Raw genomic sequence first — 14,656 nt, 5'->3', positions numbered from 1 at the left:
CTCTCTATATACATTGTAGTAACATTTTTACAATCTATATTCATAAATATTAGCTGCACAGGGACTTCTTGATCACCCTGTATATATATATATATATATATATATATATATATATATATATATATATATATATATATATATATGTATGTATATATACATATGTACATAATTGTATACATATATATGTATATATACATAATATATATGTATATATATATATATATATATATATATATATATATATATATATATATATATTACAAAGGATTACAAAGGCGGAGCATGCCGACAGGAGACCTTTTGATCCATATCTAGGTCGGATGCAAAAAAAAAAAAAAAAAAAAAAAAAAAAAAAAATCATAATAATAAATTAAAACTATAATAATGTAAAAATAACAAATAAAATACATAAATAAATGCATAGGTATAGTTGAATAACAAACAAAAAGGTAAATAGTAAATGATTATAAATTGACATATAACTAATAATAAATGAAAATCAGACAGACAAATTATAACAAAACAAAAACAAATAATATAACATAAATTATAATCATTACAGCATCTTACTTAGGTATTTATCTAAATGATTCTTAAAGCTTCGAACTGAACTACATTGCACTACCTGTGCAGGAAGTTTATTCCATTCATTAACTACACGGTTGGCAAAGTTGTTTCTACCTACTTCCAAATTGAATCTATTTCCGGACAGTTTGAGACCATTGTTTCTTGTCTGATTCTCATTCAATGTGAAAATTTGGTCACTTTTGATGTTGTCAATTCCCTTTAAAATCTTAAAGACCTGTATCAAGTCACCTCTGAGTCTACGCTTTTTTAGGGAAAACAGATTCATGTGCTTAAGTCGATTTTCGTATGATTTATTTTTGATATTTGGAATCAGTTTTGTGGCTCGCCGTTGTACTTTTTCCAGTCTGTCAATGTCTTTAATGAGATTCGGTGACCATACGGAAACAGCATATTCCAAATGTGGACGAACTAACGATTTATACAGCTTGTTAATGAGTGATGGACTTTTGAAATCAAAAGATCGCGCAATCAATCCCAGAATCTTATTTGCTTTCTCAGAGGCTGAAATACACTGCTTGGATGATTTGAGGTCGTTACTGATAATTACGCCGAGATCTTTTTCACTATCCACTTTTGTTAACGAATTTCCAAATAACTTGTAATCGTGCTTACTGTTATTTTTACCTATGTGCATTACCTTGCATTTACTTGTGTTAAATTTCATTAGCCACTTTTCAGACCATTGCTGTAATTGATCTAAATCTTCTTGAATATCTAATTGGTTTGAGTGATCATTTGCCACTCCGCACAGTTTTGTATCATCAGCAAATTTGGAAACAGTAGATTTTAGTCCATTGTCTATATCATTTATATATACTATGAATAGAAGTGGCCCAAGAACGGAACCCTGAGGAACTCCACTTGCAACATTTTTCCATCCAGAAGTTTTTCCATTTAAAACAACTCTCTGTTTTCGACCTTTCAACCAATTACTAGTCCAACCTAATAGGCTACCACTTATTCCATGCAAAGCTAATTTAGTAAGTAGTCTTTCGTGTGGGACGGTATCAAAAGCTTTTGCAAAGTCTAGATATATTAAATCTATATTGTTTCTTTTGTCATAATTCGAGATAACTGTGTTGTAGAATTCGAGTAAGTTAGTCACGCAAGAACGTTTCCGTCTGAAACCATGCTGGCTATCATTTATCAAACGGTTACTTTCTAAATGATATTCGATATCATCTCTGATGATAGTTTCCATTATTTTTCCTACGATCGAAGTATATTTGGTTTCTTTTTGTCACCTTTTTTGAATATGGGAGTAACGTTAGCTAGCTTCCATTCTCTTGGGACATCTCCGGATATGATGGATTTCTTGAAAATAATTTCTAATGGAACAACAATCTCATTTTTCATTTCTTTTAAGATTCTTGGATGCCAACCGTCAGGCCCTGGTGTTTTATTAACTTTGAGTTTGTCTATACACCTTTTAATTTTTTCTTTTGTTATATTTACCGTAGTGAGTAAGTTTACCCCAGACTTTTCACAGGTTTCAGTTTGGAATTCACTTTGAGGTGTTTCGTTTACGAATACCGAGCTAAAATAATTGTTTAAGATATTACACATTCCTTCATTTGAATATTCATATGTATGTATATGTATATATATTCATATGTATGTATATGTATATATATATATGTATATATACATATGTATATAATTGTATACATATATATGTATATATACATAATATATATATATATATATATATGTATATATATATAATTATATACATATATACAGTATATATATATATATATATATATACATATATGTACACATGTATATAATTATATATATATATACATATATATATATATATATATATATATATATATATATATGTGTGTGTGTGTGTGTGTGTGTGTGTGTGTGTGTGTGTGTGTGTGTGTGTGTGTGTGTGTGTGTGTGTGTGTGTGTGTGTGTGTGTGTGATATACATGAATACATATTCCAGTCTAGTTTAGTCATTCATTTATTTAACTTCTTCTTGTTCACTGATTATGTGTGTCTCTTTACTTATCTTTATGTACTGAATTTTACAGTTACTTTTATTTATTTTTTCTGTTTGTCATCTTGCACAGAAACACTATCACGATTGACCATCTAAGTACTCGAAAACATTAAACTCATTCAGACCGACAGCCAAATGTCTGCGAATGTGCACAGCAGCTGCGCTCAACTTTCCCTTTCAGGTTGTTGCTCAAACCAGAGTACGGGAAGTTCAAGTACTGTGCAAACATGCTGCCTCATACGTAGTATGAGTATATACAAATAAACATATATACATATATATATATATATATATATATATACATATATATATATAATATATATATATATATATTTATATATATATATATATATATATATATATATATATATGTGTGTGTGTGTGTGTGTGTGTGTGTGTGTGTGTGTGATTCACCATGGTCTTTGGATCACGTGTTGGACTCGTGATCGACAGCTATTTCCCTAAAAATATTCCTCTAATTGAATCCTGAACTGGAGGGTGGGGATTTTTCTCCTCTTAGATTTAAGGATCCTAATCGATTATTACTTACGAATACGTCCTTTTGACGTCATGGAGGGGTGGGGTGAGATCTGTATGGTCCACCATGCCCATATGTGACTTAGTCACGTAAACTATATATATATATATATATATATATATATATATATATATATATATATATATATATATATATATATATATACAAAATAAATAAATAATAATACTCAAATACCTGGTCTTACACTTGATATTGTGTAAAAACATCTTCATTTTGTATTGTAAGGTCATACTTTTCTTTTTGTGTTCTGTGAAGCATTGAAATTTTCTTGTGAAGCTTCATTAGTCACTAGTCATTGTGTCTACAAACCTATAGATAACCCATAGTAACATATGTATTTCACATTTCCTATTTCCTGTTTCGTTTTTATACATTAGTGTTTTGTAAAATTGTGTTATCACAACACAATATATCCTTGAATACGTAACAAAGCACGAAATATGCAAAGAGCAATGACACTAAAGTCACGTAAAAAAAACAGAGCATTTACACAATATACAAAGAACTTAAAGTACAACAATTATATAAAAAACACGTGTTTTTATTGCAGAGTAACTTTCAGAAAAACAGACGAACTCTATTTTTTGGAACCCTTTTGGTTGTTGATAAAAGTGACATGACGACAATTTTCTGTTGATATAGTGTGCATGATAAATTAATGAGTAATGAAAAATTTTCATTCGTCATTTCACGTTTTCAGTAGTGGTTTATTCCCTTTAGAATACCGAAAAGGCTTGAAATGGTAACTTTGTCGCCGCTGGCGAGGAGCCCAATTTGATCAAATCGGTCAAATTTGCTTAAAATCGGCCCTGGGTATCACAACACTGCTGTGTTACTATTTCTGTAAGTGCTACACAAAATTAGTCATTTTTATTACATTCACCTCTCCAAATATGCAGAAAGCCCCTGTAGTGTTCTGTTATGAAGGACAACCAAGGAAGGAAATCAGCGCAGTGATCTTTATCTTCTTAATCATCGAATCAGGCGAACCTGAAATCTGGACTTGAAGGTCCTCGATCGATGCTAGGAGGGAGGTCTTGAAGCTGAAGGCGAGTTGTTGCTGCCGTGATTGGTGAGGCTGTTCTGGATTCTGGATTCCAAGGAAAGACCACCTCGCTTGCGCGGGATCGGGTTTTGTGGGAGGGGAAGAATGTCTGTAGGAAAATGAAAAGATAGTAGTGTATAAAGGAGGGCTATTGCCACCGGGCGAATTGCGAGCGATTAGGGGCTTATTTGTTGTCGTGGCTTAGGAGAAATGGACTGGGAGCTTGGAGGGCAGCGCTTGACGCCGGTGTTAGGATTAGGATCACCAACGAAAGTTTAGAAAATAGTAGGAGGCGTAGTAGTAGAGAAAGGTGGAAAAACGGAAAAATCTTTAGTGGGAGGTAAACTGAAATGAGATGTAGTAGAAGAGAAAGTTAGAAAGGAAGCGAATTTTAGTCGAAGAAAAAGTAAGTGTAGATGTTTGTGCGTGATTTGTGACTCTGTTCGTGAGAGGTGTATGTGTGTATCTTACGAGAAGTGAGTTGATTTCACTTCCCGCGTGTAGAGGGCGGACCTGATAAGCCACAGGTGGGGCGAGCGTACCCTGATTATCCCCAGGTTTTGGGTTTGAAGTCCTTTAGAGTTGATCCAGTGGCGGTGCGAGGGGGGGCAGACGGGCGGTGTACACCCGCCTGCCAACGTCAACGAAGAGATCCGTAACCAGAATGGCAGCCGCAAGGAGATAACTCCTCGCCGCCACCGCTGGCGAGCGCGTTCCTGATGAGCCACAGGTGGGGCGAGCGTTGCCTGTTTATCCCCAGGCTGGGTTTGGATTCTGGAAGAGTAGATTCAGTGGCGGTGCGAGGGGGGGGGGGCAGACGGGAGGGTGTTGTATGGTCTCTTTCCTTCCAATCACAACTATGAAAACAGAGAATTACGCGATTGGGAATTGTGTGTAAATGTTAGAAGTGTAAACTCGCTCACCAGCGTCAGCGAGAGGCCAGCGTTAGGTTGCGGGCCGGTTGGACAGAAAGGTGTCCCAAGTCTCTCCGTCAACCAGCCTGCGATCAGATTGGGCGTTCTGAGAGAGACGGTTTGGGCCTCTGCTTTGCCAGCGAGAAAGTGTGCGTGTGCCTCTTTTCTTCCAAGCACTACTCTGAAAACAGATATTTACGTGACTTGGGAAATGTGTGTGTGTATTTGTCTTGGTGTAAACCCGCCTGCCGACGTCAACGTAGAGGTCGGCCATGACAGACCGGCAGCAGCTAGGAGATATGTCTCCCAGCCACCACCGGCCGGCGAAGATTCTTGGAGCTTGTTGAGAGAGCTGGTTGAAGAGACGTCCGAACTCTACGAGGCTGTTCTGGATTCTGGATTCCAAGAAAAGACCACCTCGCTTGCGCGGGATCGGGTTTTGTGGGAGAGGAAGAATGTCTGTTAGAAAATGAAAAGATAGTAGTGTATAAAAGAGGGCTATTGCCACCGGGCGAATTGCGAGCGATTAGGGGCTTATTTGTTGTCGTGGCTTAGGAGAACTGGACCGGGAGCTTGGAGGGCAGCGCTTGACGCCGAGGTTAGGATTACCAACGGGGTTAGGATCACCAACGAAAGTTTAGAAAATGGTAGGAGGCGTAGTAGTAGAGAAAGGTGGAAAAACGGAAAAATCATTAGTGGGAGGTAAACTGAAATGAGAAGATGTAGTAGAAGAGAAAGTTAGAAAGGAAGCGAATTTTAGTCGAAGAAAAAGTAAGTGTAGATGTTTGTGCGTGATTTGTGGCTCTGTTTGTGAGAGGTGTATGTGTGCATCTTACGAGAAGTGAGTTGATTTCACTTCCCGCGTGTAGAGGGCGGTCCTGATAAGCCACAGGTGGGGCGAGCGTTGCCTGTTTATCCCCAGACTGGGTTTGGATTCCGGAAGAGTCGATTCAGTGGCGGTGCGAGGGGGGGCAGACGGGCGGTGTACACCCGCCTGCCGACGTCAACGAAGAGATCAGTGACCAGAACGGGAGCGGCAAGGAGATAACTCCTCGCCGCCACCGCTGGCGAGCGCGTTCCTGATAAGCCACAGGTGGGGCGAGCGTTGCCTGTTTATCCCCAGACTGGGTTTGGATTTCGGAAGAGTCGATTCAGTGGCGATGCGAGGGAGGGGCAGACGGGAGGGTGTTGTATGGTCTCTTCCCTTCCAATCACAACTCTGAAAACAGAGAATTACGCGATTGGGAATTGTGTGTAAATGTCAGAAGTGTAAACTCACCAGCTGTTCTGCTCTCGGTTGGCAAGAGGCCGTCCTTTTAAACCCCATTGTGGGATCATGGACAGGTCCCGTTGGAACGTCTATCCTTCTTATTGGCCGCCTTCCTATTGGGTATGATCCTCGTGAGCGAGCCTTGACGAGTGGATACGCCTCCGCTCGCATTGGTGACATCATCAGTCTGGGTTGGACAGGCCAGGGAAGTAGCCATCTCCGGTGTATTCGGCGTCGGCGGTTGAGACAACGTCACCCCCCACCCCCCTGAGGGGAGAGACAATGTGTGAGTGAAAGAAGTGAAGTGGAGGAAATGTAATTTATAGATAGGCCTAAATAATAGGATTAGACAGGTATCATTAGTGAGTGAGGGAGTAGTTAAAAGTGAGGGAGTAGTTAAAAGTGACGTCGTTGGTGTGCCCTGCGACAAGGAGAAGGAAGAACAGCCTTTTGTGACTATCTCATAGATTTAAACAAACGAATGTTACTTGCATATGACACATTAAACGGTTGTCGTAGCTTTAAATCGCTCGTGTACAAGAGTGTCTGGTTGTTTGTAGACTTCCTTGTCGTTTTCTTGAATATCTGTACCATAAAAGAAAACGGCAGAAACATAACGTGAGCACCAAATACGGAAAAGCGGCAACACTGTCAGGCCCAGTCAGGTTAACTTGCGAGATTGTTGCGAACGCAACTCCAAGCAACTGTGCAACAGAGATTTGAATTTAGGTGTGGGTGAACCTGATGTTGTTAGGAACAAGACGCTTTTGTAAAAGGTTCTTATTAGTAAGTAATATATTTCCATTATTTCTCAACGGAAAAAAATAAGCATATAACTATGCGTGATCAAACTATGACCAAAGGAAGTGTTTTTTCCGTGTGTTCAGTTATAACAATTCTAGAAACTGGCAACGGTTGATAAAGTGCGGTGGTAGTGTAATTCGTTCCATTGTGAATATTGGGAAACTTTTGGGGACCAGTAGTCAGGGTGGTGATCAATGTATAAATTTCTAGTGTAACTATTCCATGACATAAAAAGATAGATAAACACGTATTTATTTTAATTTTCACCATGAATCATGAAACAAAGGCACTTCCAGTTAATCCCCGAGCAGTATCCAACTGGTTAGCGTAGTTAGTTTAGGTAGACGTTTCTACAAAATTCAGTGTAAGGGAACAGACGAACAATTGTAATGTTGAAAGTCTATGTGACATGTTCAGGACAACACAAATAGTTAAATTTAACTTTAACGTATTTTTCGATTATCTGGATAAGATAAGGAATGCCGGCATTCCGGATTACATTATTGGTCCCCGTCCGGCAATGTTATACCCTCCACACTGCCAAACACGGCAATAGTAATTTTCAAAAATACTATAAATGTTCAGACTAAAGCAATTTGAAATGTGAGTGTAGTTCGGTAGTAAATTTAAAGAAACATTATAGGATTGGAAAATTAAATATTAATTTTGTAATTTATAATACATCAAATTGAAATATATTTTTCTCGGTGGAAATAAAAAAAAAATCCCAAAACCAATACACTACCGAATGGAGCCACATTGTGTGCTTACAAATGCTATGTTTGCTTTGATAGATGCTGAAGGCAAAGAATTTTTTTGGATCTAACTTAATCTTACCTAACTTAACCTAACCTAACCTGCATTTAATACTGTGGTACCTGTAATGGTACAGGTCATTGGGGTTGTGGTCATCAGGGATGATGACAGTCGGTTTTGGCATCCAGTTGGACTTGGTGGGGAGGGGCATAGAGGCATTTCATTGTTTCAAGAAAAGCATGAAACTCAGCTCCATAGCATTGTTTAAAAAATATGTAGCATGTTAAGTACTGAGGGTGTATTCCAGCCCTCAGTACCCACTCCCATCAAACTGACTTCATTGGGACTGGACAAATGACACAAACATGGTGTCTAGAAACTCTAATTGGAGCTCAGTTCAGTATGGTATTTGCTTTTAGCAAGTTTTTTTGTTATTTATTTCCACCAAGAAAAACATATTACACTGATGTATTGTATTTTAATCTCTTTACAAGGGAGGTTGCCAAGTATTGATGTATTGTATTTTAATCTCTTTACAAGGGAGGTTGCCAAGTATTGATGTATTGTGAGTGATACTAACCAATTGACCTTAACTATTAATACAACCTCTGTGTTGGGATGTAACTATAAAACAAAACATGATCTCAGATGACCATGACAACATGATTTACCTAGTTGCAGCAGGGTTACTAAACACTACATTTCTCCCATAATTAAAGTTACAAATCCAACCTATCAGGTGGTCTGCAGATGTGACTAGAACGTTGTATATCTTTGTCTGTACTGAACACTCTTGGTTATTACTTACAAAGTCTTTTCCTGGAGGTTCTACATTAGTATTATTTTCGGTCACAAGTGAATCCAACATTGGATTACTAGAAACATCTACTCTAACTGAAGGTATCTATGGAAGTATCAGTTGAATGTTTACTTGCAGGTTGGCCAAAATGACCCTCAAATCTAGGCATAATTTGATCTGCATGTCTCTTCCAAATGGTATTTCCCAAACTTTGAACCTTCACCTTATAATTTCTTGAACCAAGCACTTCATCAGTCTTTCCTTCCACCCATTGAGAACCTTTACCAAAATTGCGAACAAACACAGCATCATTCAGTCCATACAAGGGCTCTTCCTCCTTAACACCTTCAATACGATGACACCTATGTAAACGTTAGGAACAAGTGGATATATGAGGATACTGGCGTTGGCATCTTGATCATATTTATTTTGTAGTTGTAGCTGAGTAACCTCCATATTCTGTGAATTGGCCTGATCAAATTTTCTGGGGATATTAACATCCAGAGTGAAAAAGAACAAGTAATGTAGCTGTAACTTTATATTTCATAATGCAATTATTGTGATGCATCATCGTACACCAGGCAGCTAATGCTGCCTACGAGAATTTTACTTGTATTGAAGAGGTTAAACACTTCATTATTCAGTCTACTGGAAAATCTCTCTTGCACTTGAACAGCTTCTACAGTATCCTTGAATACTTTATTAAACTTGAACTCCACTGGAAACCCTGTGGGTGAATTGATGGTTCTTCAGTAATTATATAGGAATCTACATACTTTGGTATGCATATCTCCTTTCTGAGACTTTTCTAATCTCTCTTACTGTTCTTGCTGCCTTTTCTGCTAATCCATTCGAGGATGGATGATAAGGTGCTGGTGTTACATGTCTAATGCCATTTTTTCTTATAAACTCCTCTATTTCATTAGAAACCAGAGTAGAGGCATTATCTGACACTAAAATGTCTGGAATCCCATAGTTAGCAAATGAGTCTTATAGATACTGTTAAAGTTGAAGCAGTAGCAAAATGAATATCCAAGAATTACTGTGAGAATCAACAGTCATAAGGAAATATTTCCCTTCAATAGATACAGCATAGTCTTTATGTAATCTAGAGGATGGTTTACCAGTGTTAGGCTAAGACCATATTGGAGCTTTAGGATTCTTATAATTTTTGAAAACAAATACTTTAATTCTCCATTGTCTTGATCTATCTTTGGCTACCACATCCAATTTCTAGCTTCTGCTTTCATTGCATTGTTTTTCCAGTTTATTTGTGGTATGTTCAAGTCTCCCATTAAGAATTTCTGATGATGTGTGGCAGGAATCAATGGTATCTATTATCATATCTACTGCCACTTCTTGATGTTGAATTCTACCTCCCATCTCTTGCTCCACTCTGAGACTTTGTTCAGATCCCTCTGCAATGAGTCACAGTCTATTTCGGAGTTTATTCTTTTTGATAATTTTGCATCATCCGCAAAGCAGTTCATGTAACTTTCAATGCCTTCATCCCTGCCATTTACATATATAGCAAACATTATTGGAGCTATTACTGATCCCTGTGGGAAGCCACTACTCATTTCTTCCCATTTTGAATATTTGTCTCTGAGCACCACTCTCATTTTTCTTCCATGTAGGAAGTCCTCCATCCAATTCAATAGTTTTCCATGTATACCTCCTATTGTTTCCAATTTATATAGTAATTTTCTGTGTGGTACCTTATCAAATGCCTTTTGTAAGCCCAGGAATGCACAGTCTGCCCAGCCATCCCTTGCAATGTATCTATCAATCTTGAATAGAAACAAATTAAATTAGTGGTACATGATCTTCCTTGTCTGAATCCAAATTGCCTCAGGTTCAGTATATTATTCTCCTTCAGATATTTTGTCCATATATCTTTGATGATTCTCTCACAAATTTTAATTTTTGTACTCATTAGGGATACTGGTCTATAATTGTGTGATACAGCCCTTGTACATTTGTGAACAGTGAGTTTTCTAGTAAACTTTCTGCTCCTCTGCTTGTGCATGGATGTAATGGTGTTGAGGTACTTGAGGGTACATTATAACCTGATTTGTCCCTCTTGAGTTGGTAACCAGCAACAACCACTAGATTGGCCAAGTTACTTAAGGAAGTAATATTGTGTTGTCTCAGTAAGGTAGTGTAGGATAAATTTACCTAATTGTATTATATAGGAAAGGAGCAACACTAGTTTGGTCATCTCCTACTCTCCAGTTTCATCATACCTAGCCTCAAATTCATGTACAGCTCCAACTTAATCTATATACTTGATTTCCAACTACCATATTTAGATTTGAATTCATGTATTGATTGAGCTGGGAGTTCACTATCTTATGTGTGGCAGTTGCATTTGGGGCAATATAGAAGAATGGCAGTGTAGAAGAAAGATTAGCTATTTGTCATCTGGTAAAGTTGTCAGATGACATTTACTTGACAGGGTACAGTAGGTCACTATTAATGGATTTCTAGAGACCAGTTGCATTTAGTTTGGAGTGATACAGTTTATTATGGGTTTAATATGAGAAGATATTGCTTTTTATTTCAGGTTAATCACCTCTCAGATTTGCATAAGAACTTGTCCTGCAACACTACTGCACAGATTACCAGCTTTTTACTGTCATCTGGAAAGATCATTTTCAAAGGTGATGTTTTTTTTGTCTGATGGGTTGCTGTTTTATTTGTAGTATTTTGTTTTAATGCACTGTTCATTCGTAGCCATTGTGGATCTTCAGTATAGAACTAGCTGTGTATAATAAGTCTAATATATTCTAATAGCATCAAACCTATTCTTTCTTTATAAAATGCCAAGTAGATGGAGAAGGTCACTCAGGTGTACAAAGATGTCTTCAAGGTTCCTGAATTGAAGGGAGCAAGGATTTTCAATGTTTGCCAGAATGAAAATGGCAGACATAGAGTAATGGTGAAGGTAAGTTTCTGTATAGTTATTTTTATGGGAAATGAATAGTTTTATTTAATTTATTCTCTGTTGGCACTGCACATCCACAGCAAGGCTGCTTCATTTAATTGGCGACACCCCTCTCTGTCCCGTCATGCAGAAAAAGAGAAGATGGGGAGAAATTCCTTTGGGCTGCATCACAAATATCATTCGAACATACTCCCACCCACCCCATCCCCCACCCATTCCCTTTCATGCATCTCAACATCATCCATACACAACCATTCACCACTCACTCCTATCTTCTGTCTTCTCCCTTCCTTCCTCAACAGACATTCCCCTCTTTCCCAGTGCCTCTTTTACCCTATCCATCCATCTCGTCCCTGGTCGCCCCCTCATGTTCACTCCTTCTACCTCTGCCTTCCACACCTCTTTTACTAGTCTTTCTTCACTTATTCTTTCCATGTGTCCAAACCATCTCAATACTCTTTCATCAACCCTATCTCCTAACTCCCTTTCCTCTCCCATTCTCCTCCTCACCTCCTAGTTTCTCTATCCAGCCTAATAACCCCTACTGTTCTTCTCAGGCATTTCATCTCAAACACATTCAAACTCCTCTTCTCTTCCTCTCTTATGTTCCATGTTTTTGTCCCATACTGTGCTGTTGGCACAATCACTCCTTCATACAATCTTGCATCCATTCCCAAATGTCTATTTCTCATTACACCTTTAATCCTTCAAGACATTTATTTGCTTCTCTCAATCTACATATACCTCTGCCTGCACTCCTTCCTTTCCTGCCACATGTGCACCCAGATATCTAAAGCTATTTACTTCCTCCAGTCTCCCTTAATACGCACTTCCAATTTGCTGCCATCCTATCCCCTTGTACATCTCATCACCTTAGTTTTACCCAAATTTACCTTATATATATATATATATATATATATATATACACACACACACATATATATATACATATACACACACACACACACACACTTCAACGAATGGACGGCTTAGAAGACGTTCTGAAGAAAAGTGAAGTCTGTGGATCCCAACGCAAAGAGAAGTGCCTAGTGTTTTTGCAGGGTGGGGGGGAAATTGCTCGTGGAGTAGTGGGAACGTAGGGAAAGAGGAAAAGGGGAGGGATTACTGAGGGAAATGGAAGGAAATGAGGAGGGAGTAGACTTTGACCAGCCAGACAAGCGGAAGGTAAACAAAAGACTGAGTGAGGATGACATGTCTAATAGGAATGTGAAGATTAGAAGTATAGAGAGGAGCAATATAGCAGAAAGTGATGAGAATATTTTCAAGGGATTTAAAGAGAGTGGGGGGGACACAAACCCCCCCCGACTGACAAGACTAGAGGAGAAGGTTGATAAGGTGATCGAGGACTTGGAACGTAAGTTAGGTAATGTAGGCTCCATTTTCCAGAGAATTGAAAGATTGGAACAACTAGAGAAGGCGAATAAAAACTTAACTGATGAAATAGAAGACCTAAAAAGACAGTTAAGAGAAGTAAAGGTGGAGAATGAGGAATTGAAGAGGAATAGTAAAGAAAACAGAGAGGCCATAACTAAAGAAGCTAAAAATTGGAGAATAACTCAAGAAGGGAATAAGGTTTCATTCACTGACATAGTCAAACAGCAATTGAAAGAACATAATGAAGACTCAGTTATTAAAGTGATGAGACAAAAGGAGAATATAGTAAGGGATTTAGCAGACAAGAAGAAATGTATAATTATATTAGGAATGGAAGAGAAACACAACACAGATAGAACCACAAGAATCAAAGAGGAAAATGAAAAAGTAAGCAGTTTATTAAAATTAGTCCAGGAAGATGAACCAGAAATTATAAAGGAAATTGAGGAAAAATTCAGACTCGGAAAATATAGTACAGATAAGACCAGACCAATTAAGATTAAATTCAGGTCACAAACAACGGCAGAGAAAATTCTATCCAAGACAGGGAAACTAGCAACAAGTGAACAACACAAAAAGATATGGATAAAAAGAGAAATGAATAAAGAGGAAAGAGAGGAAGAAAAGCAGAAAAGACTGGAAGCTAAGACAAAAAACGAGGAAAGAACGGAGTCAGAGAAAGAGAGATTCTATTGGAGAGTAGTGAACATGAAAATAAAGCAGTTCGACATACAAAAGAAAAACATAAGGGAAACAGAGAACACAATGGAAGTGGCAGAAAACTAAGAGTGTCTTACACAAATATAGATGGATTAATAACAGGATTGAATGAGCTGAATGATTATTTGAAAGAAAAAGAACCGGACATAATGGGAATTGTAGAAACAAAATTAAAAGGCCCACTACCACCCAACAGTGTAGGACATGATGCATACAATTATTGGATTAGAAACAGAGAGAAAAAGCAAGGGGGTGGAGTTATGTTCCTGACTAAGAAGGATATAAACGTGAAAGGTGTCATATATGGAAAGAATACAGTAGAGATGATTATGATAGAAGTGGAAGACAGAGATAAGAAGAGCAGAAAATTTGTGATCAATTATGTGCCTCCGAAAACAGCCTCATGGGAGGAGAGTGAATATAAAAGTATGTTAGAGGACACAAAGATAGCATTAACTAAAATAATGGAAGACGGAGGAAGAATAGTTATGATGGGCGACTTTAATTGCAAAGAAATCTGCTGGGAAGAAATGACAGCAAAGAGTGGTGATGACTCATGGGGAAATGCTCTACTTGAGATGATTACTGACCATTCAATGACACAATGGATACAAGAGAACACTAGGTATAGAAATGAAGAAGAACCATCGAGGCTAGACTTAATAATTACATCTGAACCTAGAATAGTGGACAAGATTGAATATAAAACACCAATAGGTAAAAGTGACCACATATTGATTGAACTGGAACTTAATGAAGAAAAATATATGAAAAGAAATGAACAATATAGAAAAGGAAGAATGATGTATGAAAAAACAAACTTTGATAAAATAAGAGAATTCTTCC

The 14,656-nt window shown here is 37.7% G+C and overlaps 2 protein-coding genes across 9 annotated transcripts in view; both read left to right on the top strand.

Moving 5' to 3' along the window:
• Positions 1–14,656, top strand: part of LOC143035815 (uncharacterized) — a 149,093-nt gene that overhangs the window by 45,180 nt on the left and 89,257 nt on the right. The gene's annotated exons all lie outside the window — the stretch shown is intronic.
• Positions 6,079–14,656, top strand: part of LOC143035812 (acylamino-acid-releasing enzyme-like) — a 64,014-nt gene continuing 55,436 nt past the window's right edge. Inside the window, exons 1-3 of one of the 8 annotated variants that reach the window (XM_076202802.1) lie at positions 6,079–6,212; positions 11,315–11,411; positions 11,582–11,695. In XM_076202802.1, coding sequence (XP_076058917.1) covers positions 11,582–11,695 — 114 coding nt within the window. In that variant the 5' untranslated portion in view covers positions 6,079–6,212; positions 11,315–11,411. Of the gene's footprint in view, positions 6,213–6,304; positions 6,676–7,030; positions 7,176–7,372; positions 7,405–7,700; positions 7,797–8,288; positions 8,350–8,830; positions 8,850–11,314; positions 11,412–11,581; positions 11,696–14,656 lie in introns of those variants that run through there. The other 7 variants (XM_076202801.1, XM_076202800.1, XM_076202799.1 and 4 more) reach the window with 7 other exon arrangements.

The sequence above is a fragment of the Oratosquilla oratoria genome, chromosome 19 (genome assembly GCF_046742065.1).
Source record: "Oratosquilla oratoria isolate Oo_2021 chromosome 19, ASM4674206v1, whole genome shotgun sequence".
In the NCBI taxonomy this organism is placed as follows: domain Eukaryota; kingdom Metazoa; phylum Arthropoda; class Malacostraca; order Stomatopoda; family Squillidae; genus Oratosquilla; species Oratosquilla oratoria.
The sequence above is the reverse complement of the archived record's forward strand: the minus strand, read 5'-3'. Positions and strand labels throughout refer to the sequence as shown.